Source organism: Colletotrichum spaethianum, assembly GCF_022836535.1.
Source record: "Colletotrichum spaethianum MAFF 239500 DNA, contig03, whole genome shotgun sequence".
Classification (NCBI taxonomy): Eukaryota; Fungi; Ascomycota; class Sordariomycetes; order Glomerellales; family Glomerellaceae; genus Colletotrichum; species Colletotrichum spaethianum.
Genome location: NW_026054773.1, coordinates 1,689,426 through 1,713,177, shown reverse-complemented (window position 1 = coordinate 1,713,177; position 23,752 = coordinate 1,689,426). Strand labels below are relative to the sequence as shown.

Here is a 23,752-nt window from a genome sequence, read left to right as displayed (position 1 = left end):
CCAAGCCTCTGAGGAGCTGTCTGCACTGTGCTTGCTTTACTGGACGCGTCGTTCACTGGGCTGGCCGGTAGGTAGGTGCCTGCCCAGTGTTTGCGTCCTCTCCCACGGGGAATGCCTGCCTCTGCTGGCAGCAGTGGGCGCCCGCTGTGTGTGGTGGTCAGCCGCTGTGATGCGCTGCCCGACTGCCTGCCTGTCTGCCGGCGGCACCGATGTAGGGGAATGTGCACCGCGGTACATCCAGGTTCAGCCAAACACTGGTGGAATTCCATGTACCTTTCTCTCCCTCGTCCACCCTCCCTCCCGTCGTCTTCTTCCCCTTGGCACCTCGCCGGAAACCGCCCCCTGAACCCGTTGCCGTCCACGTCAATGCATTAATTGAGCTGAAATCAATAATTGCAAGGCCATGTTCCGGTAGCTTTGACTACAGAACCACCAGCCAGGTGCGGAACATGCGCATGGGACTTTTTATTTGTTTATTTTATTTATCGCACATTTCACTACCATCCCTTACAACGTCGCGTCTTCGGGGTACCTTTTCCGGCAGACACGCGACCAACCCGGCGGGCTCAACGACTCGGAGTCGACGACTTGTGCATTCTCCCTTTACGCCCAGAACCTAGCACAACTTACCACTAGGCCTCTTCCCATTAGACTTTATCCCCCCCCCTTTTCCTAAGCGGGATTACTACGTCGAGTGTTCTACTCCAGACTACCGCATCCACAAGCATAGTGATGCACATCCGCCATCGCTTGCTTTTTGGGGTTTGATCAGCGTATGCTCGGCGGCCAAGCACTGGCTCAAGCAGGTAGAGTGGTTCTTTGGTTTTGGTGAGCACTAACAACATGACCTGAACCGGCCATGGACACATTCAAAATGCTTGGTGTTGCTTGAATAGCAGATGCCTGTGTAAGAAACAGAAAAAAGAAGAACAAACGCCTGTTCTCGATACGACGCGGAGCCAAAACGGATTTGGATTTGCTCTCGGCCCTTTGAGTCGATACCTGGGAGGTAGCTGGCGTGCTGTCTTACACATGGATGTCCGTATTATGCCCACGAAGGAGGGCCAGGGGTTATGTTCATGTTCCCAGACTCAGCAATTTGTGATGATGGATGTTTTGCAGTTCTATCAACTTCGGAAACTCTTCAGAGAGAATTAGGGTGAAGGAAGAGTGACGTGGTATGACGGGACGGTCTCGTTGGACATGTACCAGCAGTAGACCTCTCTGCTCAAGCATGGATGTTCGAGTGATTAGGCAACTGAGTGACGGGGTCGGGACCCAGCTCTGGGCTCCTGTCGGCTCAATGCTCCCAGGAGATAATTCGCCGAAGCTCGACTCGTTCTCATGAGGGACCCTGAGCCTATTTCAGATGATTCTACCTATAAAACGCTTTCGACCGCACCAAGGCGAGCTATCAGTGGCCAGAGTCTCGTCTTTTCGCGACCAGTGACAATGATTCCGACCAGGGTGCGACTCCATAAAGACCAATCGAATCCCTGTGTTAAAACAGTACACTCAAGAGTCGGGTTTTCGGTCAATATCCTGCATCCAATACCTCTCACCTGGCCTGTCTCTGACACTCACCTCGGACTTCTCTATCTGAGTGTCGTGGTTGTCAGGTTGAAGACAGGGTGTACAATCTTACCAACGTATACCTTGACATGCCGTTTGTTTTGGGAAGCGGAGGGCAACTGCCCATGGTCCAATAGACGTAAGAAAACCAGACAGGAACGCAATTATCTATACGGTGCTGCCACTCTTTCTATAGATGGTTTGACGTCTTGTCTTGTGTGGCTGGCAAGCCTCGGCACAGAAAATACGCAGCGTTTCCATGAACAAGTCTAGCTTCTCCGGCTTGCCACCCTCTGAGTTGAGTACAAGGTCACGACTCTGTACTCCATACGGATGTACTCATCTTACGCTGCTCGATGGAAGGGCCCCTTTTGGCCGGTGCCCTGGAGACTCGCAAGACTCTTCCAAAGTCCACGAAATAGCGTAGCATAGTTCAGGCCCAACCTTCCGGCCTTGGCAACTGCTTGAGTTGGGCAGAAAGGCGCGGCTTTCCCTTGTCTTGAAATCTTGACATCGCGCTTTTTTATCAACAGACAATGTCATAAGTCTTGTGAACTGCCGGCCTTGGGAGAGCATGCTCTCTACAGCAAAACAATCGAACAGCAAGGGCCATCCAGACAGCACACGGACAGGACCCGATCATCGCACCATCGAGTGTGGAAACACGCACATCATAACTCTCGTTGGGCATCATTAAACATTGCCATCTACTTACTGTTCTATACGCTCAGAATTACAAACTTTCAAAGCCAGCGCAGTGCAAGTTGAAGGGGGGGTATAAGAAACTCTCAAAGCAAAACCAAATCTTATCCACCCAGCCCGTGACGCGAGACCCCAAGACCGCTTACGGCATCCAGGCCCGCGGCAACACCCAACGACTCCATACCCAAGACGCCCGCCGACAATCCGGAGTCCTCTACGCTCCAGCCCTCCGACCGCCGCCCCCCTCCTCTCGTGTCCGCTCCTCGGCCAGAGTCTCCATCACCGGCTCCCCCTCCTCCCTCTCCTCGGGCCCCTTCTGCCCCGACGGCACCTGCGGCGCGAGGTTGAGCTTCCGCATCAGCTTCACCGTCACCCGGTTCTCGTCCCTCTCCTCGGCCTCCTTCTCGAGCACCTGGCGCTCCTTCTCCGCGCTCTCCGACTTGTCCCGCTCGTCCTCCTCGCGCCGGCGGAACTCCTCGGGCGCCATGATCTTCTCCTTCTTGTGCGTCATCTTCTCCAGCGTCCGCTTGCCCTTCTTGCGCGTCTTGAGGTACATCTCGAGCCCGACCAGCACGGCGTACGACTTGGAGATGCTCACGTGCGACGTGTCGACGCCCACGTCCTTGAGGTTCCGCACAAAGGCGCGGAAGTTGGACGCCGGCGGCCGGTAGTGCCCGCTCAGCGGCGACAGGCTTGACAGCCGCCCGTCCTTGATCTTGATGAGCCCGGCCGACGAGATGCGGCTGCCCTGCAGAAAGCTCGAGTGCTGGAACGCGCCCGACGACTTGATGCCCACGTACAGCCGGAAGCTCGTGTCGGCGACAAAGATCCACGTGTTCTTCTTGACCGACTTGCGCAGCAGCTTGTTGAAGACGGTCGCCGCCGAGATGTGCGACACTTTGCGCACGCCGGTCGCGCCGTCGAGGTCGGGGGTCGCGTACTTGGCCGCGCGGTCCGCCTCCAGCGCCGACTCCACCGACGACTCGGACCGGCTGTCGTCGGCGTCGTTGTTGCCCGAGTTGGGTGCCGGCGGCGGCGGGTTGTTCTGCGACCACGCCGGCGTCGGGTCGTCCGCGGGGACGATGCCGTGGATGCTGTCCTTGAACGCCTCCGTTGTGTCGATGCGCGCGCCGTTCTTGGCCCAGCACAGCCGCCCCTCGTCGTCGACCTGCACCAGGTAGTACTGCCTCTCCTCGCGCGACAGGTACCGCACCTGCTCCCGCTCGAGGCGGTCGCGCGGGCACGCCTCCATCTCCACGTTGCGCCCGCCGCCGTAGTCGAGCCAGTAGAAAAAGTTCTCGTTCGTGTCTGCCTTCTTCCACTCCTCGTGGTACACGCGCAGGTTGCTCCCGTAGCGGTGCTTCAGGTCGACCATCTCCAGGAAGTACTGCAGCCCCATCATCTTGGAGTCCTTCTTCCTCTGCGCGACGGCCTCCTCGCGGCGCTTCCTCTTCTCGGCCCGCTGCTCGGGCGTCTCCTCCGCATCCGACGACGATGCGGACGCGTCCGAGTCGGACTCGACGTCGTCGTGGCCCGCTCGCCGCGCGATCGTTGCCGCCTTCTTCCAGTTGTCCCGCGCCGTCGTCGGGCGACTCATGCCCCCCTCCGAGTCTCTCGAGAGCAGACTGTGCTGATCGTTGTTGCCGGCGGCCAGCCCCGCCACGCTGGCGGAGCTCTTTGCGCGTGGGCGGTTGAGCTCGCGGAACTGCAGCTCGTCAATGGCTGAGACCCATCTCGTCGAGGGGTCCAGGCTCAGGCCCTTCATCTCTCGCCGCACGCGATACCCGCGGTAGTTTCGTTGGATCAGCGCCGCGGCCCGGTTGATGGCGTCACTGTCACTCCTCTCGCGCCCTCCAGTCTCCGGCTGCGATTGCGGTTGCGGTTGCGGTTGCGGTTGCGGTTGCGGTTGCGGTTGCGATTGCGCCTCGTGCCCGGCGCCGGCTTCTCCTCCCCCGTCCTGCGAGCGCCGGGGGCTGTGAAAGTGGTCGTGGAGGTGTTGGGTCTGCATCGAACGCAACTTGGACTTGTTCCTCTTGATTTCGTCTTCGCGCGTGCGCTGTACTTCGGCAATCTTTTCAAACTCGTCCTGCGACGGCGGCACCAGACTGTCCATGTACTCCCTGCGCGAACTGTAAGCGGTGCTTGTTTGCGACTGCGCCAGCGAGCATGTGTCGTCACTGGGGGGAGCGGTTGCTGCAGCTGTGCCAGTCACAGCGGTCGAAGAAAAGTTGGAGTGGGTATCGTCCTCTTCAAGCGGCCTTGACGGCACGGGGGGACTGGCCGGCGGGGTAATGGCGGCGCAGGAAACGTGGTGGTGAAGAGGGGTCTTCTGGGGCCCAGAGGCATCAGCAGCGGCGTCTGAAGAGTCTGCACCATCGCCGTCTGTACCAGGTTGCTGAGCAGGAACCGGAAGGTTGTCGAGCTCGTCGTTAGGTTTCGTCATGGCTGGCGGTGTTATTGCGGGGTCCGCCCGGTTATGATGAAAGAGTAGGGACAGGGACCTGATCCGAGAGCTGGTTGGCACAGGCATCGGGCCTGTTTTGTTGGATTTTGTTCAGATGGTTCGAACTATGATGTGAGAGAGCTGCCAGCCTGTGTGCCGTCGCTGCCGGGTCCAGGTGCCTTGCTGATTTGTTTGGTGTCGGCGGCGTGGTGGACGGCGTTTTTCTCTCTCTCTTAGGGACAAGTTGAATTCACCCGGATGGTGAGTGTGGTAGACGGTGGGATGGCGCCAACGACTTGGACATGTGAACGGCAGGAGCCATAAGATATGGGGTTAAAGTAAGCATATATGATTACTATGTCTCCGGGGACAAAAGCATATAGTAAGGCCGTACGTAATAAGGCGGTCCCGAATATGGTGCGATTATAGAACAAAAAAAGGGTAGTTCGACTCAAGACTGCGCCTAGAAGGAAATGGCCGATCGATAATATATTGCGGCCGTGGGGCGCTCTCAGATCCTTTTTGATGGGGATCTCGGCGACGCCTATCGAGCAGAGTTCTTAGTGCGATACGGTAAAAGGAATAACAAACACCGCCCAGCACCTAAGCATCATACCATGCGAGGGGCCATCCTTGCGGTCAAGAAAGCTTGGTGCGAGCACTGCCAAGTTACCAACCCGCCAGGGGAAAACGAACGAGTAACAAGATGGGGTGGTGCTCAGCCAACTGCTGCTGCGTGCGTTTCGCTGGGCTGTGTGACGCATCATGACAAGACCGGCAAACCAAAAGAGTGTGACCTTGGAGAGGGTGGACCACCTCTTTCCACTGGATGGTTCGGAACCACGGATGTGGCCGTTGGCACGCGGCCGCCTTCCTCTGCGTTCATGAAGAATCCTAGTGATCGCCTAGCAATCCGCTGAGCCTCCGCGTTCAGTTGTCGAAACACGCGAAACATAAGCCAGTCGTCGACAACCACCAAGGCCCTAGTCAAAGGAGAGAAGCGGATGAGGAAAGGAAGCTCATAAACGCGGGTCCGTAAATAGCAAGCCAAGTGCATCGACAGACGCTTGACTCTTTTCTTGTCCTCGGAATTTACGTATTGAAGGTGGGCTGAGTTGGGCTGTCTTGGAGTCCCTTTGGACCCTCGGGTCCATTCCAGAGGAACAGACAAACCGCTAACCGGCTTAACGGCTGACTAGTCCCCGCCAAAAACATCGCCCAGCCCTGCATGTCCTGCTGAACATTACGCGTCAACTGGTGGGGAGGGTCCCCCTTCCGAGCAGCCCAACCAGCTTGGCCCATCTCCCGCCGAGTGACAGCACATCGTCACGGGCCACTTCCGGCGGTGCACCTTTGCGTCTTGCCTTTTTCCGTCCTACCCACCTCACCCCGCGGCCGCGGCCGCCGAGACTTTTACGGCAACGGGCTTGGCGGCCCCCAATGATCCAACGGCCTTGTACGAACCACAGTACTGACCGCATCCGCCGACTGTCGAACCTGTCGTGCAATACATTATCATTATTTTCCCATGATTCGGGCCGCCTTAGCCCACTATGTATGTGCAAATGCCCCTCCTCTTTCCGCCGTTTGCCGCCCTCGTCGACCGGCAGTCATATCCCCGCATCGCTGCACCCATTTCCGCCGCCGTACCCTAGAAAATGTACAACAAGAAAGTAAAGTGCGTATAGTCGGTATTTAGACACTGGGGGGTTTTTTTTTTTACGAAAAGAGGAAGTCCTTGAGCACTGGCGAGCCAGAGAACTCGGGATTCAACATTATACAACTGCCACGGGTCAGCAAAGAGCAGATTCATAACCCCTTCTGTTCGCAGACGCACTTGAGAAAGTATTGAAGGCCTGCTCTCCTCTTGTCGAGGAATCTGGGCCGGAATTTCGATATAACGCTCTTGGGAGGCAGAGGAGGTACAGCTGCCTCGAAGTTGGGGAACGTCTTGACTAGTCTCTCGCGGAGGTCGTCGAACTCGGAGTATCGCTTACGGATGTTCATGTAGCTCCCCTACGCAGAAAAGGTCAGCATCTATCGTCACATATCGGAGATTTCCCCAGCAAGCCCTCCATGTTTCGGGTTCCGAGTATGATGGGGCGGTACTGACTTGCAGCGTCTCTACTTTGATGTTCCAAACGACGAATGCCCCGATATTGGTCGCACTGCCGTTCACCACAACATAGTCGGTAATCTCAACGCTCTTCGCCCAGCAGGCTCGGTTGCGGCCGTTGACGTCACTCGCTTCGTTGTCGTGCATCGTTATTGCGCCATCGGGGAGAATCGACTCGGCCGACATGTTGGACACAGAGCGGTGGTGGCCGAGCCAGTACGGAGGCGACGTTACCGACGATGGGCTCGTGACAGTAGACTCGGTATGCGATTCTGTATCCTCGTCCTCGTCGCCGAACAAACCCCCGCGTGATGTCTTATTGTTGTTCTGGCGCGACAGCAATCCTTCAATGGTACCGTTCGTGGCGACCTTGGACGGCGGCTTTGGGTGGCCTTTTGCGCCGCCGTTCATGTAGCCGGAACGGAACTGGGGTTCTATCGCCGAGTCCATGAATCCATGTGCGAGGTCGCTACCTCATGGACAGCCTTTTGGTAGTTTGCGATGCAGTGCGTTTGGGCGCAGGTCGTGGGTGGTGCTTGCAGCGAGGTTGTGACGTATTGACGATATCAGAAGTCTGAGAGGGCGGCTAGAATGCAAGACGTGTGTCTCGGGGCGCTTCTAAGACTCCGGTCCGTTGGGGTGGTGCCGCGTGGCTGTGCAAAAACGACCGAAGGTGGAATGGCGGCCACTTGGCTCGCATTGGGTAGGCGATCTGTTGTTGACGGTTGTCGGCGAAGCTACCTGCGGACGGCGATTAGTCGGCCCGTTCCCTGGGGCCGGAAGGTAATGAATGTCTGGGGAAGTTGGTCAAGACGTAGAATGGGAAGAGCCGTTAAACAACAGTGTGCAAACCAATCGTCAGTTACTGTCGGAGACCGTTGGGACTTGCAAGCCAACCAGAAGAGAGGTCTGCATTGTTGATGTCTATGGCCTCATACTGGGATCCATGCGAATAAAGCATAACAATGAGGAGGCGCTCCTACCAGTACCTTAGTTGGCCCCGAGACTCGTCCTTTCCTCCCTCCCACATCTGCTAGTTCGTGCACGGAAGGAAAGAAGGGTCTTTTGCGACGGATAATCATGCTTAGGTAAGGAGCACTGGGTTGTCTCCTCTCCACTGCTTCACGACGAATACAGGTAGGAGGATGTCAGCAAAAGTCTGCCAGGTGCCAGTGGACAAGGTGGATCAGAGGTGGTGGTGTCGATGCCATTGGATGAGAGATTCAAGGTGCCACCGTCAGCGCTGAGAGCCGTTGCACGCACGCACTTGCACCACTGAACTCTTCAAATCCCAAGAACAACGATGGCGTCTTCGACAACGGGAAGCCGTCTTTCTTATTCTGTTGCCACCCGTCGCATACTTATCTTAGCACCTGTTGCTGTTCCTCGGGCCTCTGAATCGGTCAATCCGGGATCCTGGCTAGGTGGCTCTGACGGCCAACCACCAGAGACATCCAGCCGCAGCGCTTTGAAGAGAAAACGGAGAGCATGGCAGGAGAGCACCCGTGGATCCCGATTTCTATCGGTGTGAGCATTCCCCCGCGCGCCATCAGGAATCCCGCGCATCTCACTCCCACCCCCAAGCACATCGGTGCGGATACGAAGCTGCAGAACCAAAGCCAGAGTGGATGTGGATGGTTTGACACCTTCTCTTCTAGCGCATCTCGCCGACCGGGGTGTTTGGGCTTCTATCTTGATTTCACGCCGTCTATCCCGGTGCGCTCTCTCATTGGCGCTGGGCAAGGTTGCCCGGTACTTGCTACACCACGGTCTTCGAATATATGAATCATTACTTGGACCACCGTAGGTTCATGGTACAGTTGATGGAATAAACAGTCTCTCGAAAGGCATGGAAACGCGGACACCATTGACATGTTGACAGATTCAGTTGTGGCTGCGAGGCTTTGTACTCTCCGATTACAATCACGACGGCGTTGTTTATGACATCCATCCGGTGGCACTCCAAAGGGCAGCTCTGTTGTTCCCGATTTTGCACTATCAGCGCTCGACCTGGCTCCCACAAGTCACAACCAAGGCAGCAGACACCACGCGGGGACGTTGGGGGCTTCTTCAAAGGCTTGGGATCGTCGCCGGCCGAAGAGGGTCTCGGAGGCAACAGACAGCATCCGGGCGGAGCCAGCCACCTCGAATCCTCGAAATCGCAGCCTCAGGAGTCGGCGCTGTCCATACCCCTCTTGTGCTGTCTATCATATTTCAAACAGTCGACTTCGCCAAAGTGCTCTAGCTTGCAGAGCTAGCCGCCAAACTGCGTCGGCTGTCCTGCACAACGCTCTTGGTGAGGGAGCAGACATGCAGAATACGAGTGGCGATCGCCGGGAACAGCGATACTCGCCCTTTCTCGTATGTATGCATCAAGTGGTGTCAAGACCCTCACGGGAGAAAAGCTAGCGGTTGGGACAGTCGGAGACGGTTCCGCCAGGGCGAGAGGCACGACTCCTGTCTCGTAGCATTTGCATGCTGCATGTGGTGGTGGTCTCGTAAAGTTGTGCAAAGAGGAGCCCGGCGGGGAGGGGTCTGGCTTGTTTGGCCCAAAAAGCTACAGAGTTCCATAGTAGCACTGCACAATACCTCGGGTGGTCTTGGCTCCATAACTTTCACCCGCCGCATTTTTTTATGGAGAGCAGCAAGACAGTTCCAGTCTCTTCTGCAACCTCGTAATCAACAATGGGCCCGGTCATCCGACCTGCAAAGTGGCAGCCGAGTGGGAATTCGACCGACTCTGCCTTGGTCTGTTCTTGGGGCCGCCAGTGGTGGTCTCGAATCTCTCGCAGTGGATTGGTCGACGGGCAGAAACATTCGGACTCATCGTCGTCAGTGTGTCTTGAGAGGCTTTGGGATACGGGCGAGCACAGGAATGCTGAGCCCACGCCGCTGGCTAGCAGAGATGCCGATGCATGGACGGATGGCACAGCATTAGTAGCGAGAGCAGGGCGGTACACAAAGCTGGGGTGTGCGGGCGAGATCAGCAAGATGGCGATGGGCGGACAAACCGGCCCTCCCAATCTCAAACTGGTCCGGGGCTGCAAATTAGCGAACCAAAAGTCTAGAGTTCTCGGCAAGGCTGGGGGCGCATGAGGCGAGGGAGAGACGTACGGTATAGTACTCCGTACAGAGAGAGCTCTTGTCTCTGTTAGATCAGACCGCTCGAATGGTGCGGTAAAAGGGCCCTGGACAGTTTGAGTGGACTCGGTGCAAAGTTACATTTTGTGGAGGGGAGATTCATCTCCGGGCAACACTGGACACCCGATCTCGTTAGCGGGAACAGGTCAAACGCAGCGCTAGCAGCAGCCTCCTGGTTTACCTGTTGTCGTCGATGCTGCAGACTGAGAGTAATAACCAGCAGCAAGCAGCATCAACAACAGCAAAAAACAGCAAGCCAGTAGGTAGCAACAGCAGCGAGAGCAGCAGCGAGAAGCAACGCGAGAAGCAATCCCCCATCTCACGGATCCCTGCCGAGGCGTGCATGGCCCACTGAACCCTTCCCTTCCCAAGCTCCTAAGCCTCAGACTCCACCGAAAAAACAATACCAATAAGCTTAGGGGTGGCCACCGCTGCAGTAACCACACGAACACACCCAACAGGCGACCTTATCCAACCCCCGAGGAGCATCCCCAACCTGGCCGCAGCTGCTCGGTCGGGCCTCGAGATGGCCCTCGCCTCCCGGCTTGCCTGATTTTGAGGGATATGGCACCCCACGGTGCCGAAGGATCACACGTCCACCCCGACTATCAAGCGGGTCGACGGCAAGGGCAACAAGAGACAGACATGCCAGACCTCCCCCTCACAGTATCTGCACATCCCCATGGCTGTCGGTCAAAGTGGTGACTCTACGCTCTTCCTTGAGCCTCGACGACTCCCGACGACATGGGTGGTACGAGATGCCCTCCGTGATCCATCCAGCCCGGAGAGGTTCATCCTGTGATTGGGGGCGGACGAGCAGGGCCCCAGCGAACACGCCCCGGCCCTGGTCCACGCCTAGCTGGAAATACGCCGGGTGGCTGGCGTGGAGAACGTGCTAAACCCAATTCCGCCCGTTTTCTCTCTTGGGCTCACCCCTTCCACCCCTTTCCCCATGCACCCGTGGGATATCGCGAGCCTGTGGCGTCGTCGCCCAGGGACCCCGGGCCTCCTTTATTTTGGACCTCGCGAGAAGAAGCGCGCGAGGAGCTGCCGATGCGATGCAGGCCCTCTCTGCTACCTAGATCCGCTTGGCAATGGCGCTCCGGCTCCTCTCCACGGGCCCTCGCTCGCTCTCACGCGGAGGCACCGCGCTACGGATACGCCTCGACTGAGTTTTTGCTTGATATGAACCCCCGTCCGGCTTCTGTGACGATTCCACTTCGTTCCTCTTCTTCTCCTCTTCCTGTCATCCCTTCCCCATTTCCCTATCGAACCCTCGGTCTGTCTCGCCCTTCGTTGCACAGTTGAGCCTCCGTCGATCCGACTTGTGTCTGCACATATATCTGTCGCTAGCCCCCCATTGCTGCCCCCTCCATCTCTCGTTGAACCGCCGTCACAACAGCTCTCAGCCGTTTCCACGCCTCAGTCGCTACTAATACATTCTCGGACCAAGAGCCGCCATCCAATTCCGTCAGCAATATCGCTCCGAATCATCAACCACTCTCAGTGCGTAAGTCGGGTCGCCGCCCCCCATTCCTCGGGCGCCTCGCTCGTAGCTCTAGACTCTCGCCTCCCCCTCCGGAAGCCATGTGCCGTCTCAATGATGTTGCCGGAGCCCCAGTGGAACCCCATTCACTGGCCCGGGGGCCTGGGCGCCGGGCTTGGGATGAGAGTTCAGGAATGCAGCCAGAAACTGGCCCCATAACATATACACAGACGGGGTTCGCTGACCGGGGAACGCACTCTGACAGGTCGAGATTAATATTTTTGGATTTCGTTCAAGAACCTGTACAACCTTTTTCCACCTGGACACCTTTCGAAATATCCAGAGTCCCCCGACGGTTCCAGGCCAGCCCAGCACATACGCCTCGCCAAACACATAGCAAAAATGCCTTCGTTCAAGAGCACCTTCTTCGCCGTGGCCGCGGCCTTTGTCGCGACCGCCCAGGCCGACTATGTCATTGACCCCAACAGCGTCGCTTTGTCCGTGAGAAGTACGTTTTGAGAAAGCCGTCCCATGGAAGCAACACGTTTCCGAGTATTGTGCTCGCGGATTTGCTAACGCATGCTGCAGAGGGTTGGTGCAAGGACCAGACTTACTCGTGCCCCGTCATCTGCCAACAGGTCTCGACCAAGCCTGCCGAGGTGAACGAGTGTGACCCTGTAAGTAGCCATTATCTGCCAACGAAGGAGGAGAAGAAAGGGAACCCGAAGAGCTGACATGACTCCCCTCACCAGGCTGCCCTCACCTACGGCTGCATCTGCGGCGACGGCAAGCAGCCCAACATGTCCGAGTACTCCCTGACGCTGCCCTACCACGTCTGCCAGGAGTACGGCAACCAGTGCGTTGCCGCCTGCGGCCTCGGCGCCAACACGTGCTCCAACAACTGCCGTGTGAACAACCCCTGCGGCGCCCAAAACCCCACGCGTGTGAACGCGACGTCTTCCGCCGGCGACTCGGCGACGGCCACTGCTTCGGCTAGCGAGACGGCCAACGCTGTCTACACCGGCATTGCCGGCGAGACCAGCGGCTCCGGCTCCGGCTCCAGCGGCGCCGCGACCCTGGAAATGGGCCGCAGCGCCGGACTGGCCGTCCTCGTCGGCGGTGTGATTGGCGGCGTCGCTTTCCTGCTTTAAGTGAGCGTTTGGGGTCGAGCGAGTAGGTGGGATGACGGAGAGGAGGATGCGGTGTTGTGTGTTCTGTCTCGTCCACTCTTTTATACCCCCCTTGCACAAAGCTTTTTTTAAACCACATGCTCGGCGTTATATGGGCGCGGAATCGAAACCACCGGCGGCAGGGTCTTGGATCAAAACCAAACAATTAATGTCTTTTTAATATCTTTTGCGGGCAGAACACAGCAACGGAGGGAGGGGAGAGGAGGGGAATGACGGGATGCATATGGGCCAACATGTTGTCTGCTTTTGTTAGCGTTTTTGCGAGTCATCTGTATGAGGGATGTAGATGACGATGGAAAAAAGAAGAAATATTGGAAGAATGAAATCAGGAGCAAAAATCGAGCTCCCTTTGAGAAAGCAATCACGTTCATCCTTGCAGTCTTGGTGTCCGGTCCCGTCGTCCCGACTCGTTAGCGCCCCGCTCATGTCTCTGGCGGGTTGAAAGGCCTTGGAGGAGGAGGCGTATCTGACGGGCTGGGGGCACGAGACCATCTACCCTGTTCAGCCCGTCCGAACATCGTCCCGTGACGTGGAGTCATGCTAGACTGGCATGGCGGCCACCGGCGCGGTGTAGGCGGACGGCGATGCTAGGAGATATCTCGGGACGCGGACCCGGCGTATTTGCGTGGTTTACGAGAGTGAGAGCGTGGGGCGTTGATGGGTCGCGGGCGCCAATCAGAGTCGTGATGGAGTTGAGAAGCCTCGGAGACAGGCATGTAGGATTATCGACGTGTACGACATGAGACACGATAGACATGACAACCGGAAGCCCAGGGCGGGGCTCAAGGTCGGATTTGGCGCCTTTTAGACTGCTCGTGCCACATGCAAGCTAGATGCCGCCATGCCTGGCATTATGCCGGGACGGGGTCACGGGAGTCCAGCATGCGGTAAGGTGAGCGGCAGGCCAGGCCTCTGACCCGGCTCCCGATCTTGATGGCCTTGATCTGAGGCTGAAGCTACCTGAGTCTGCGCGAGAGTGGAGGGTTCTGAGCAGGGGGATTCCTCACATGCCAACGCTGCAAGACGAATCAAGTAGCCCTTGATTTACCTCGAAAAACGCATGCGAACCGCCCAGCGAGTGAGTCCCTCTGGGGAGCCGATAACCAGACGATCTAGGTTTGAACCTCGCTCGGGATCGGCCGGTCTGTGGTTCGTGGGGGTGAGGATGTGAGAAGCTACCTACTGAAGAGATGGGCTCGGTATGTTCGGCCAGTCGTGCCCGACGCTACCTTGGCCGACTGCTTGCCGGAGCTCCCCTTACCGCAACAGACGGCTTCAAAAAAATTACAGACAGCACGGAGGCCGGGTCTTTTGAGCGTTTCTCACATGCCAAGTACCCGTCAATGCGCATAATCATCGAGGCCAGAAGGAAGCCGTAAACCGTAAACCAAGATGCAAGCTTGAGCACGTTGCAGTTGGAGGCGGCGTTAGGGCCGTCCAGCGTCCCCCATCCAAACCAATGACGTTGGAGGGAAGCCGCGGTAAAAAGGCGGTAAAAGCGAGGGGGGGTCCCTGAGTTTCTCTGTCTCGGGCCTTTGGGGGGGGGGAAGCGCAAGCGTGGAGGAAACGGGTGAGGAGCTTGGGGCGTTTAGGAAAGCTGGCGCATGGTTTGAACAGGTTTGATAGGTAGGGGCCCTTGGGTCCTCGATTTTTGTTGAACGCCGAGAGCAAACATGGGACGGTGGACTGTGGCCATCCATGTGATTTGCTGCAGGGGAAGGAAGATCGCGAGATGCGAATGGAGAGGGGGAGCCGGTTTCTTGGTGAGTGGTCACCAGCAAGGCGGTGGTGATGATCTGGTCGGGACGTAGGAAGGGTGCGATGCAGCTCGCTCTATGCGTAGACACATGTCAGTGATGTGGTTGCATGGCATTCGCAGGTCATGTTTGCGGGCGGGAGGAATCTGGAAGACGGGAATCACGAGCTTTTCGACTGTCCGGGCCTCCCACATTGCGTTGCGGCTCGGGTACGTACCCCGCAGCTTCATCCGATCCATCCAATCCGTCCTTCCAGAGTAGTGTAGGTAAACTACCTCGCTGCGGTGAAGGTCGACGACAGACAGTAGTGGTGTGCAATGCAGGGCTGGGCTGATGCGCGTCGACGGCCGCGTACCTACGGCACTGAGCCTCTCCTGCCTCCCCCCTTCCCGCCCCGGCCGCGCCCCAGGCTCCTGGACCAGTTGCAGGCGGTACCTGTGTGGATGGAGACCTCACCATCTTGATTTGTTCCCGAAACAGGAAGCTTGTGCCTGCGCTGCCTGTCATTCGCTGGCCGTCGGCATCCCGCCCGAAAGGAAGTGCTCCACTTCATCTGCCTGACCCCGGCCACTTTTCACCCCTAAAAGAATTACCTTAAGTAAAGAATTAAATAAATAAAAAAACCGGACGGCACGGTCGACTATGATGCGAACTCAATAAGGCCAGTCTCGATCCCAAGTCTGTCATCTCTCCCCCTTCCCTTGCTGCATTGTGCACTTGCGGTGGAAGCCGGACGCCTCTTCTTGTTCTTCACACCTTCGGTCTCTTCTTAATAGGACCATTGATCCCTCCCCTCCTCCCCCTCCTCCACCCCCCACCGCCGTTGCCCAAAAAAACAATCCCACTCTATTGCTTCTGGCCCTTTTTTTGTCTCCCAACTCTGCCTCCCCCTCCAAACTCCAACTCCGACTCCTCCCCCGCCGTCGCCGCCGCCGCCGTCATTCCAGACTCTTATTTGGTCTCTGACGCAATTCCCTTGAAATGGGCGCCGCAACTTCAGAAAGTAAGCACGGAACCCCTCCATCCTTCCCTCCGCCGCTCCAGAGAGAGACCAGACACCTTGATGGCCTTGGCGTAGGCGTCGCAAACGCGCCCGTTGCATTGATTCGATGCGCCTGCTCTGAGAGCTTCCCCGGGAGCTATGGTGGACCTTGACGATGAACGACTGCTAACACCCCATTGAGCAGGGACGGCCTCCGCCGAATGCATTTCGGACGATGCCCTCATCCACCTCAAGTCCTACAAATACTCGTCCGTCGACAAGTCGCCCATCTCCAACTACATTCTCCGACCCTACGTGCGTAGCCCCTCCGACGATCCCCCTCTCCCCTCCCTCCCGCCGCTGCCCCGCGCCCGTCCGAGCGGCCACGAGCTCAGCTCAGCGCATCCCCTCCAACGACTCTACTAACCGGTCTCTCCGCAGTGGAATGCCGCCGTTGAGCTCCTGCCGCTATGGCTGGCCCCGAACATGGTCACCCTGCTAGGCTTCTTCTTCATCCTCGGAAACATTGGCCTTCTGGTCATCTTCATGCCTGATCTGGTCGGACCGGTACGTTGAAACACAAGCTTTGGAGCAGGCTCCGCAACTCCGCTTTGGAGCGTCTCGCTGACACTGCAATAGGGTCCGTCATGGTTGTACTTCAGCTTCGCCTTCGGCCTGTTTATGTACCAGACGATGGACAACCTCGACGGCAAGCAGGCGCGGCGCACCGGCACATCGAGCGGACTCGGCGAGCTCTTCGACCACGGCATCGACTCCTTGAACTGCACCTTGGCCAGTCTCCTCGAGACCGCGGCCATGGGCCTCGGCACCTCCAAGTCTGGCGTCTTCACAGCCCTCGTGCCCTGCCTGCCCATGTTCTTCTCGACCTGGGAGACATACCACACGCACACCCTGTACCTCGGCAGGATCAACGGCCCTACCGAGGGCATCCTGATCGCCTGCAGCTTCATGGTCGTCTCCGGCATCTACGGCCCCGGCATCTGGACCGAGCCCATCATCAACATCCTCGGCGACAAGGCCGAGCAGCACCTCTTTGGCTTCCACTACCTGCTGGGCGACTACTCGATCCGTGACATTTGGATCGCCATGATTGTCTTCTCCCTCTTCGCGACGCACATCCCCTTCTGCGTCCTCCACGTGATTCAGGCCCGTCGCGCGCGCGGCGAGCCCGTGGCCCCCGTCTTCTTGGAGTGGACGCCCATGACCGTCTTCACCCTCGCTATCGGCGCCTGGGTCTACTCGCCTTACTCGGCCATCCGCAGCGACAACCATCTTGTGCTCTTCTGCTTCATCATGGCCTTTGTCTTTGGTCGCTTGACCACCAAGATGATCCTTGCCCACCTGACGAAGCAGCCTTTCCCATACTGGACCGTCATGCTCGTGCCCCTCGTCGGTGGCGCCATCTTTGCCAACCTGCCGCATCTGGGTCTCCCTGCCGTCAGCGCCCAGGCCGAGCTGTACTACCTGTACGCCTACCTCGTCTTCTCCGGCGTTGTCTACTTCCGCTGGGCGTACTTGGTCATCACCAGCATCTGCAACTTCCTGGGCATCAACGCTCTTACCATACCCAAGGAGAAGCAGCTGGCGAACAAGCAGGCAATCGCTGCCGCCAAGGCACCGCCTCTGACCAACGGTCTCATGAACGGCATGAAGAAGGACTAAATCTCCGGTCCGCAAAAGCCAAGTCTCCGGACAGCCGGATGACTGAGGGGCTTCATCCCCAGAAAGAACCAGGTGTGGCGCAGAGCGGGGCGATGGTTCCAAACAATCGTACTACGAATTTCTAAAGTGGAATGAATTATAGCAAGTCTAGCGGCGGCTTTCAAAGGGAAACGGTTGCGCTTTATTTTTGCATGGATGTCGGCGTTGCTGGAGGCTGATCCCACTTTCAACATGGCATGCACTTGATACTGGCGCTTTATTTTGGTTGAGCAAAGCCATGGGATGTTGGCATGGATTGAGTTACAGGTACTCCACTACTATTACTACTCACAAGGACGGAAGCAGTCCTTGCATAATACTCACGTTCAACTTCAAACGTACTTGAAAGACGCAAAGTGGTCATGCTGTGTTGGGATTCTAACCGCTACTTGACAAGTGAGCTGTCGTGTGTACGGGGGTTTCAAGATGTTGGGTGAGATTTTTTAGCGTGTGTGGTTGGACATACCGAGTGACCAGTAAGAGTCTTTTGTTTCCTGCTATGACAAGGGTTAGAGCAGGAGAACTCAAACTTGTACGACTTGAGCAGTGAGAACTTGGTTTGTCACAGAGCTGTGGTAGGTAATAAATAACAGAATTTCCATTTCGATGATGACAGTCCTAGAATGAATGTGCCAAGCATCAAAAAGAAAAAAGAAAAAAAAAGGTAAATGAACTTGAGTTCACAGAGATTATAATACATATAAGGAAACCACTATTGATTCAGGGTAGTGGAGTGTTTATTCAAAGCCTTCTAACTCCCAATGCTATACCTTGTGTAAGCCATATCAGCCCCAGCATATGTAGCTATTCCACGAAGACAACATTTCTTTATTCTAGTGCGTAGGTTGTGCAAGGAATTTTCAGACCCTGGCAATCAGTCTCCGTTCAGCCTGTAGAGCTCAGCAAACCTAGTCTCCTCAGACATCAAGGAAGTTGGCTCGCCGAATTCCAAAAGCTCCCCGTCACCAAACAACGCAACCTTATCATAGCGAGCCACGTGCGTGAGTCGGTGCATGACAGCCAGCACCGTGCAGCCACCGAACTCGTTGTCGATAATATTCTGCATGACTGACTCCGTCTCGGTGTCCACGCTGTGCAATGTCAGTTAGACAGCTAACTGAGTAACAGACCATGGTCGAAACTCACCTGCTCATTGCCTCATCCAATATCAACACCTTGGACTGCCGCACCATGGCCCTGGCCAAGCAGAGAAGCTGCTTCTGGCCAGCCGACCAGGCCTTGGTATCCATGTCCTTGTCCAGGCCGCCCTGGCCCTGAACAAGGCCCCAAAGGCCGACCTTTTCCAACGCCTGGGTAATCTCTTCATCGTTCGGGCAAGCGCCAAAGGGATCAATGTTGAAACGAACGGATCCAGGCATTAGGAAGGAATCTTGAGAGACGACGTTGATGCGAGAGCGGAGATCGGCTGGCACCAAGGCCGACACGTCTACGCCGTCCAGCTCAATCTTGCCCTCTCTCACATTCATCATCTGCAGCAGGCTGAGGATGAGTGATGTCTTGCCGCTACCAGAACGACCCGCTATCGCAACGTGCTGGCCGGCATCAATGGACAGGGTGACGCCCTTGAGCACCGGGTCCGCGTCCGGGCTGCCAGGTGTTCACTTGGTTAGTTCGCTGTATGAGAGATATTTTGGAGGTTCTGGCGAAGTGACTCACCTGTACGACGCGACTATGTTGGAGAACTTGAGCGCCCCGGCCGACGGCCACAATGTCGGCAGAGACGTCTTCCCAGCGACCGCTTCAGTCTCAGTCTCCGTCACAAAGCGCCTGACCCTAGCAACTGCCCCTACGCTGGACTCGAGTTTGGTCCAGGTCTGGATAAGACGCGCCAGAACCTCGCTGAAGCCGATGACCATGACGAGACTGACGCCGACGCTGCTCGCACTGAACTTTGCGTGCCACGTCACCACGGTCGACACGAGCACGACGGCGAGCGCGGCCACGACGAGATTCAGCACAAAGGCGAGCCAAGCCTGGATGCAGCTCAGGACGTAGTTGGGGCGCTGCGACGTGTCGATGTGGCGATAGTTGCGCTCCTGGTACTGGGCCTGCCAGCGGAACGCGCGGATCGTCGCGACGCCAGCCACGGACTCGGTGAAGTGGGTGTAGAGGGGTGCTTTGGCCTCGATCCCCAGCAGGCGTATCTGGCGAGATGTCTGCAGGTAGAAGCGTTGGAGGAAGTAGAGCACAGTGCCGAGGACGGGTAGAGTGGCTCCGAGGTACTGGGAGAAGACGGCCAGGATTATGATTTTGGCCAGGACAGATACGGCGGCTGTCAACGTTGTCAGTACTTCAAGTCCCCGACTTTTGATTCAGAAATTACTGACTGGACGTGTAGTTCACCATCGTGGCGGGCAAGTCCATGTCGAGAAGTTGCATGTCTTCGCTGAATCTGGAAAAGGGTTGAGTTAGCATATTATCGTCTTCGTGGTGGAAAGGGTCACTTGCCGGTTGAGAAGCTCTCCACTATCTGTCTTGGTCAAGAAGCTGAAAGAAGCACTATGGATGCGAATCAGTCTTGTTGCGCAGATTTGAGCCGGTAAGTTGCGTGAAAGACCTACGCGAGAACGGTCTTGAGGAGGTCGGTGTGGAGATTGAGAGCTGTATTGGACACAACGTCGAGGAAGGCGAACCAGGCGGCCAGTGAAGCACCCAGAGTCCCTAGGACCCCAAACATGGCGTATATGCCCATGTAGTATCCGACGCTCTTGTTGGGCGCGGCCGTGTTCGCCTCGGACCACCACTTGACCCAGACGGCTAGGAACGTACACGCATCAGCTCCCCGTCTGCCGTGTATGTGCGTTGCAACTTACTTGAAAACTCGGAGAAGAAGATCCATGCCACGACAGAGATGCCGTATAAGGCCACAGCCTTCCACCCTGCGTTACGAAAGTAGTACATGTAAACCGCCTTCTCCCCATTCTTCCGTCGGACGTCGGTATGATGGGTCTCGTCTTGTCCACTCCTGTCGGTTGATTTGCCTGGTTGGTCAACGGGAGCTTCAGACTCATCGGTGTGCGCGTTCTCGATTCCATCGTCAGAGGGCATCCTTAGACCGAGCTTGCTGACATACCCCTGGCTCTGTACCAGGTTTGCAAGACTGCCAGCTTCCTGGATTCTGCCGTTTTCAATGGTAATCATATTGTCTGCAAGAACCATGATATTGCCTATTTTCAATACCATCAGCAAGGTGTACAAGAGATACGTGGCCTAAATGGTGCTAATGACATACGATGGTGAGTTACCATAATAACCGATGTATGCTGTTTCCTAAGGAGGCCATCGCCTTCAAGCAAACTGTTCGAGACGTGGTGAGAAGTTCCAGCATCCATTCCACTGAAAACATCGTCGAGGATCATCACCTTGCGTCTGGAGTAGACGGCTCGTGCTAGTGCCTATATAAGTGATGAGTAGGTTAATGCAATGATGCTGAGCGACAACTAAGACTGCCTGGATCACCTACGATGCGTTGTTTTTGGCCACCGCTGAGGTTGACGCCCTTACTACCAACGAGAGTGTAATCACCTTTCTGGAGTGCTCGCAAGTCGGCCTCAAGTCCGCAAGCATACACAACGGTGTCGTACCATTTTTGATTATAGGATGAAACCCCAAGAATGTTTTGTCGAATAGTGCCGTTCTCAAGCCAAGGAGTTTGAGAGCAATACGCCATTGCATCTCTCTTGTACCACTTTTCCGGAACCGGCTTCTGATTTGACGAAGTAGAGATCAGTTCGCCTAAAACCGCGTTTAAGAAAGTCGACTTGCCACTTCCGACTGGACCAACAACAACAGTCACAGCACCTCGCTGGATTCTGACAGTGAGGTTGTGGAGCAAAGTCTGTTCTTTTTGCCATCCAAAGCTCTGACCGTGCCATGAGACGATATGATCCTGCGGTAAAGAAGTAAGGCTCTTCGTGCCGTCAGAGGTCAGCGATATCAGCCCAATCTCAGCTCTCGACTGAGTGTCTTGAAGGCTAGGGGTAATGTCTTGCTCATCATTCTTTTCCGCATTATGGCTATAGTTGCAAAAGTCTTGAATGCGCTCGAAACAAGCGAATGACTGCACAACCATGGGCAACAGCTGGATGAAACTGACGACGGGTGTGGTGAGCAGTGCAATCAGAGCAATCGAGGTGAACGCTTGTGCAGGTAGCAATGTGTCATTCTTCCAGTAGACGGAAATAATGGTATAAACAGCAAAAGTGACAATAGGGGCGAGGTTGATCGGAGTGAGTGCTGAATCGTTCTGATAAGCATACAAGACAACCATAGCGCAGCCAAGATACTTACAGAGCAACAAAGTTGCCACAAGGAGTTTTCGGAACGACTTGGATGTGTTGATCTCCTCTTCTCTGAGACTTTGGATCTTGTTGGACATGACTTCAGTGAGCCCGAGCATCTTCACGGCTTTGATTTCACCAAGCATGCTCGTAGTCGCTCGGAGCCGCTCCTGGATCTTTTCAATCCACCGCGTCTGCGCTGTCTTTGTGGCCACCGATATTTTAGACGTCGCAGCTATGAAGACTAGGAAGTGTGGGTTAATACTCGTGGAAGCGGTACAGCAGACGCAGCGCTCACTTACTCAGAACAAGTACAATAGGGGCTAGACAAGCGAGCGAGAGCTGGAGTCCAAGCAGCCAACTGGCAACGGCAATGTCCAGTAAGGAGGCCCAAACTGCATGAAACATGGACATCGCCCCAAATATGCGTTCCACGTCGGTTCCCATGAGAGCAACCGCCGTAATTTCTCCTGTCTCGACTTCCCTGGTGTGTACTGCGTGTTGATAGATGAGCGCGATCAAGCCCCCGCGAAGTCTGGTAGTGAACCGAAGATTATGGTATTGGTAGATCGAGTTGCTCACCGCGATGCCCAAGTATACCAGTGCCCAGGCGCCGATCAGTCCCCTACCGTAGTTTGCATCGGGATCGTGTTGCCCTACAAAACTGACCGTTACGTTGATGAGGAATGGCTGTGCGAAAGTAAAGACGGTGAGGCACAGTCGAGGTATGACAGGAGACAGGAAGGGAACGAAGTAGCTCCGTAAAGAAGCTCTGAGAAGACTGCGGCGACGTTGGTGATCATCTGTGGGGGACCTAGAATGAGTGAAGTCCTCGCCATATCCGGCCAAAAAGTAAGAGACTCACATTTGTCCCAGGCAGCAGCCAAATCTTTATGCAGAGTGCAACTGTCGAGGCTAGGATCGAGATCAGGCAGATCGCTGAGGGAAATGACTCTGGAATACCCCAAGTAAAAAGTTTGTGCAAGCCAGGAAAAGCAAGTCCTCGCCCAGAAACCGCTGCTCTGCTCTGGCGTTGCAAGTTTGTTGCCTGAGCTTTCGTGGCCATGCATTCTCTTCTTCGATTCAACCGACTCAAGAAGAAGCGTCGCCACAGTGCAAACGAATACGAGCGTCAATGCAGTTGGAACCGAGACGCTTTCCTCCAGAAGCCATGCCGTGCGGACGCGGGCAATCCCTACAATGATTGCCGCGGAGAGGTACAGACTAAGTAACGTTGACGGTCGGTGTGAACGTTGGTGGCTCAGAACGGAGAGTAATGAGGCCGCGATCGTTGCGACGAGCGTCAAAGCATCAGCTGCGATTGATGCCGAGGTCTGAAATGACCTAACTTGAGTCCGCACAGTGAGGAAAGCTATCTGGGACGCAAGCAACACCGTCAAGACCGCCTGAGCACATACCACTCGTCAGACACTCAAATACATAGTTCTTGGCGACTTGCAAGAAACAGACGTACTGATTTGCCATACAGAAGCTTGGATCCGGCCGAGTAAGTAGGAGGTAGGCGAAGGAGAGAGACCATTCTTGATGGTGCGAGGAGGAGAAAGAAAACGGCTGGGAAGCATGCCAAAAAGACGTCCTCAAAGTACAACGTAAAGTCGAATGAGCGGCAGTCCGGATAGACTCGTGGCCCAAAGGACCGATCGTTGGAGAGAGCTGCGCATGGCATTGCGGACGGCTTACAGTCGATAGCGCCAGGCTGAAGCGATCAAAGCCTTGCAAGGAAGTGAATAAGTAACAACAGCAATTCACGATTTAAGTCGGCCGATACAAATGACCAATTGAACGTCCCCTTATAGTTAGGGGGTTTGGGTAAGATCAAATACAGAGAACAGTTCGGGACGGAGACAAGACGCGTACGTGACGGTGCCTGTCGGCTAACAGTGGTGTTGTTGGATCTGGGAGATAAGCCGGTCGTTGCGCGCCGACCCGCGTAAATGAGCAGGCAAGTGAATATTCATACGCCGTATCTTATCAGACAGAGCTTACTACAGCGAATAATATTCGGAGACGGCTGCTAAGATTACACTTTACCTCACCCCTGGTTTTTATCTAGAGTCAGGATGGTTGTGATTTGATATTGAGGTCCCTACTGTAGAGTTATTTTCAATTAACGTGCATGTGCTAAAGTCACGAGACTCAGCTGATATCTCCCCATCCAGGAGGCAAGCTAGTGAAAGTACTTGCATGTTCTAAGCATTCATCTATGGCATGGAGACCGCCCTGTCCTTTCCCTGACGGAAGGTACTGAGCTAGAGCAATGAGGTTCTTGCAATTTTTGTTTTGGTCTAGCTTCGCGTCACTCATAGTAGTGGTAAAGGC

General features: G+C 55.9%; 5 protein-coding genes across 5 annotated transcripts; 2 read left to right on the top strand and 3 right to left on the bottom strand.

Moving 5' to 3' along the window:
- Positions 1–2,488: 2,488 nt before the first annotated feature.
- ColSpa_01975 (IQ domain-containing protein IQM6) lies at positions 2,489–4,717 on the bottom strand (the record flags this gene model as incomplete). Its single annotated transcript, XM_049268187.1, has 1 exon — positions 2,489–4,717. The coding sequence occupies one exon, from the start codon at positions 4,715–4,717 to the stop codon at positions 2,489–2,491; it is 2,229 nt and encodes a 742-aa protein (XP_049124144.1).
- Positions 4,718–6,526: 1,809 nt separating this feature from the next.
- Positions 6,527–7,283, bottom strand: ColSpa_01974 (PXA domain protein 1; the record flags this gene model as incomplete). Its single annotated transcript, XM_049268186.1, has 2 exons — positions 6,527–6,733; positions 6,831–7,283. 2 exons carry the CDS (start codon positions 7,281–7,283, stop codon positions 6,527–6,529), a joined length of 660 nt encoding a protein of 219 aa, XP_049124143.1.
- A 4,579-nt stretch (positions 7,284–11,862) lies between these two features.
- ColSpa_01973 (uncharacterized protein) lies at positions 11,863–12,611 on the top strand (the record flags this gene model as incomplete). The annotated part of the gene is made up of 3 exons (XM_049268185.1): positions 11,863–11,968; positions 12,049–12,137; positions 12,213–12,611. The coding sequence occupies 3 exons, from the start codon at positions 11,863–11,865 to the stop codon at positions 12,609–12,611; spliced, it is 594 nt and encodes a 197-aa protein (XP_049124142.1).
- Positions 12,612–15,388: 2,777 nt separating this feature from the next.
- Positions 15,389–17,072, top strand: ColSpa_01972 (putative CDP-alcohol phosphatidyltransferase class-I family protein; the record flags this gene model as incomplete). Its single annotated transcript, XM_049268184.1, has 4 exons — positions 15,389–15,410; positions 15,595–15,704; positions 15,831–15,956; positions 16,029–17,072. 4 exons carry the CDS (start codon positions 15,389–15,391, stop codon positions 17,070–17,072), a joined length of 1,302 nt encoding a protein of 433 aa, XP_049124141.1.
- Positions 17,073–17,985: 913 nt separating this feature from the next.
- Positions 17,986–21,826, bottom strand: ColSpa_01971 (ABC transporter atnG; the record flags this gene model as incomplete). Its single annotated transcript, XM_049268183.1, has 9 exons — positions 17,986–18,202; positions 18,258–18,719; positions 18,789–19,404; positions 19,460–19,524; positions 19,694–19,889; positions 19,946–20,278; positions 20,365–20,527; positions 20,596–21,647; positions 21,715–21,826. 9 exons carry the CDS (start codon positions 21,824–21,826, stop codon positions 17,986–17,988), a joined length of 3,216 nt encoding a protein of 1,071 aa, XP_049124140.1.
- Positions 21,827–23,752: the final 1,926 nt, after the last annotated feature.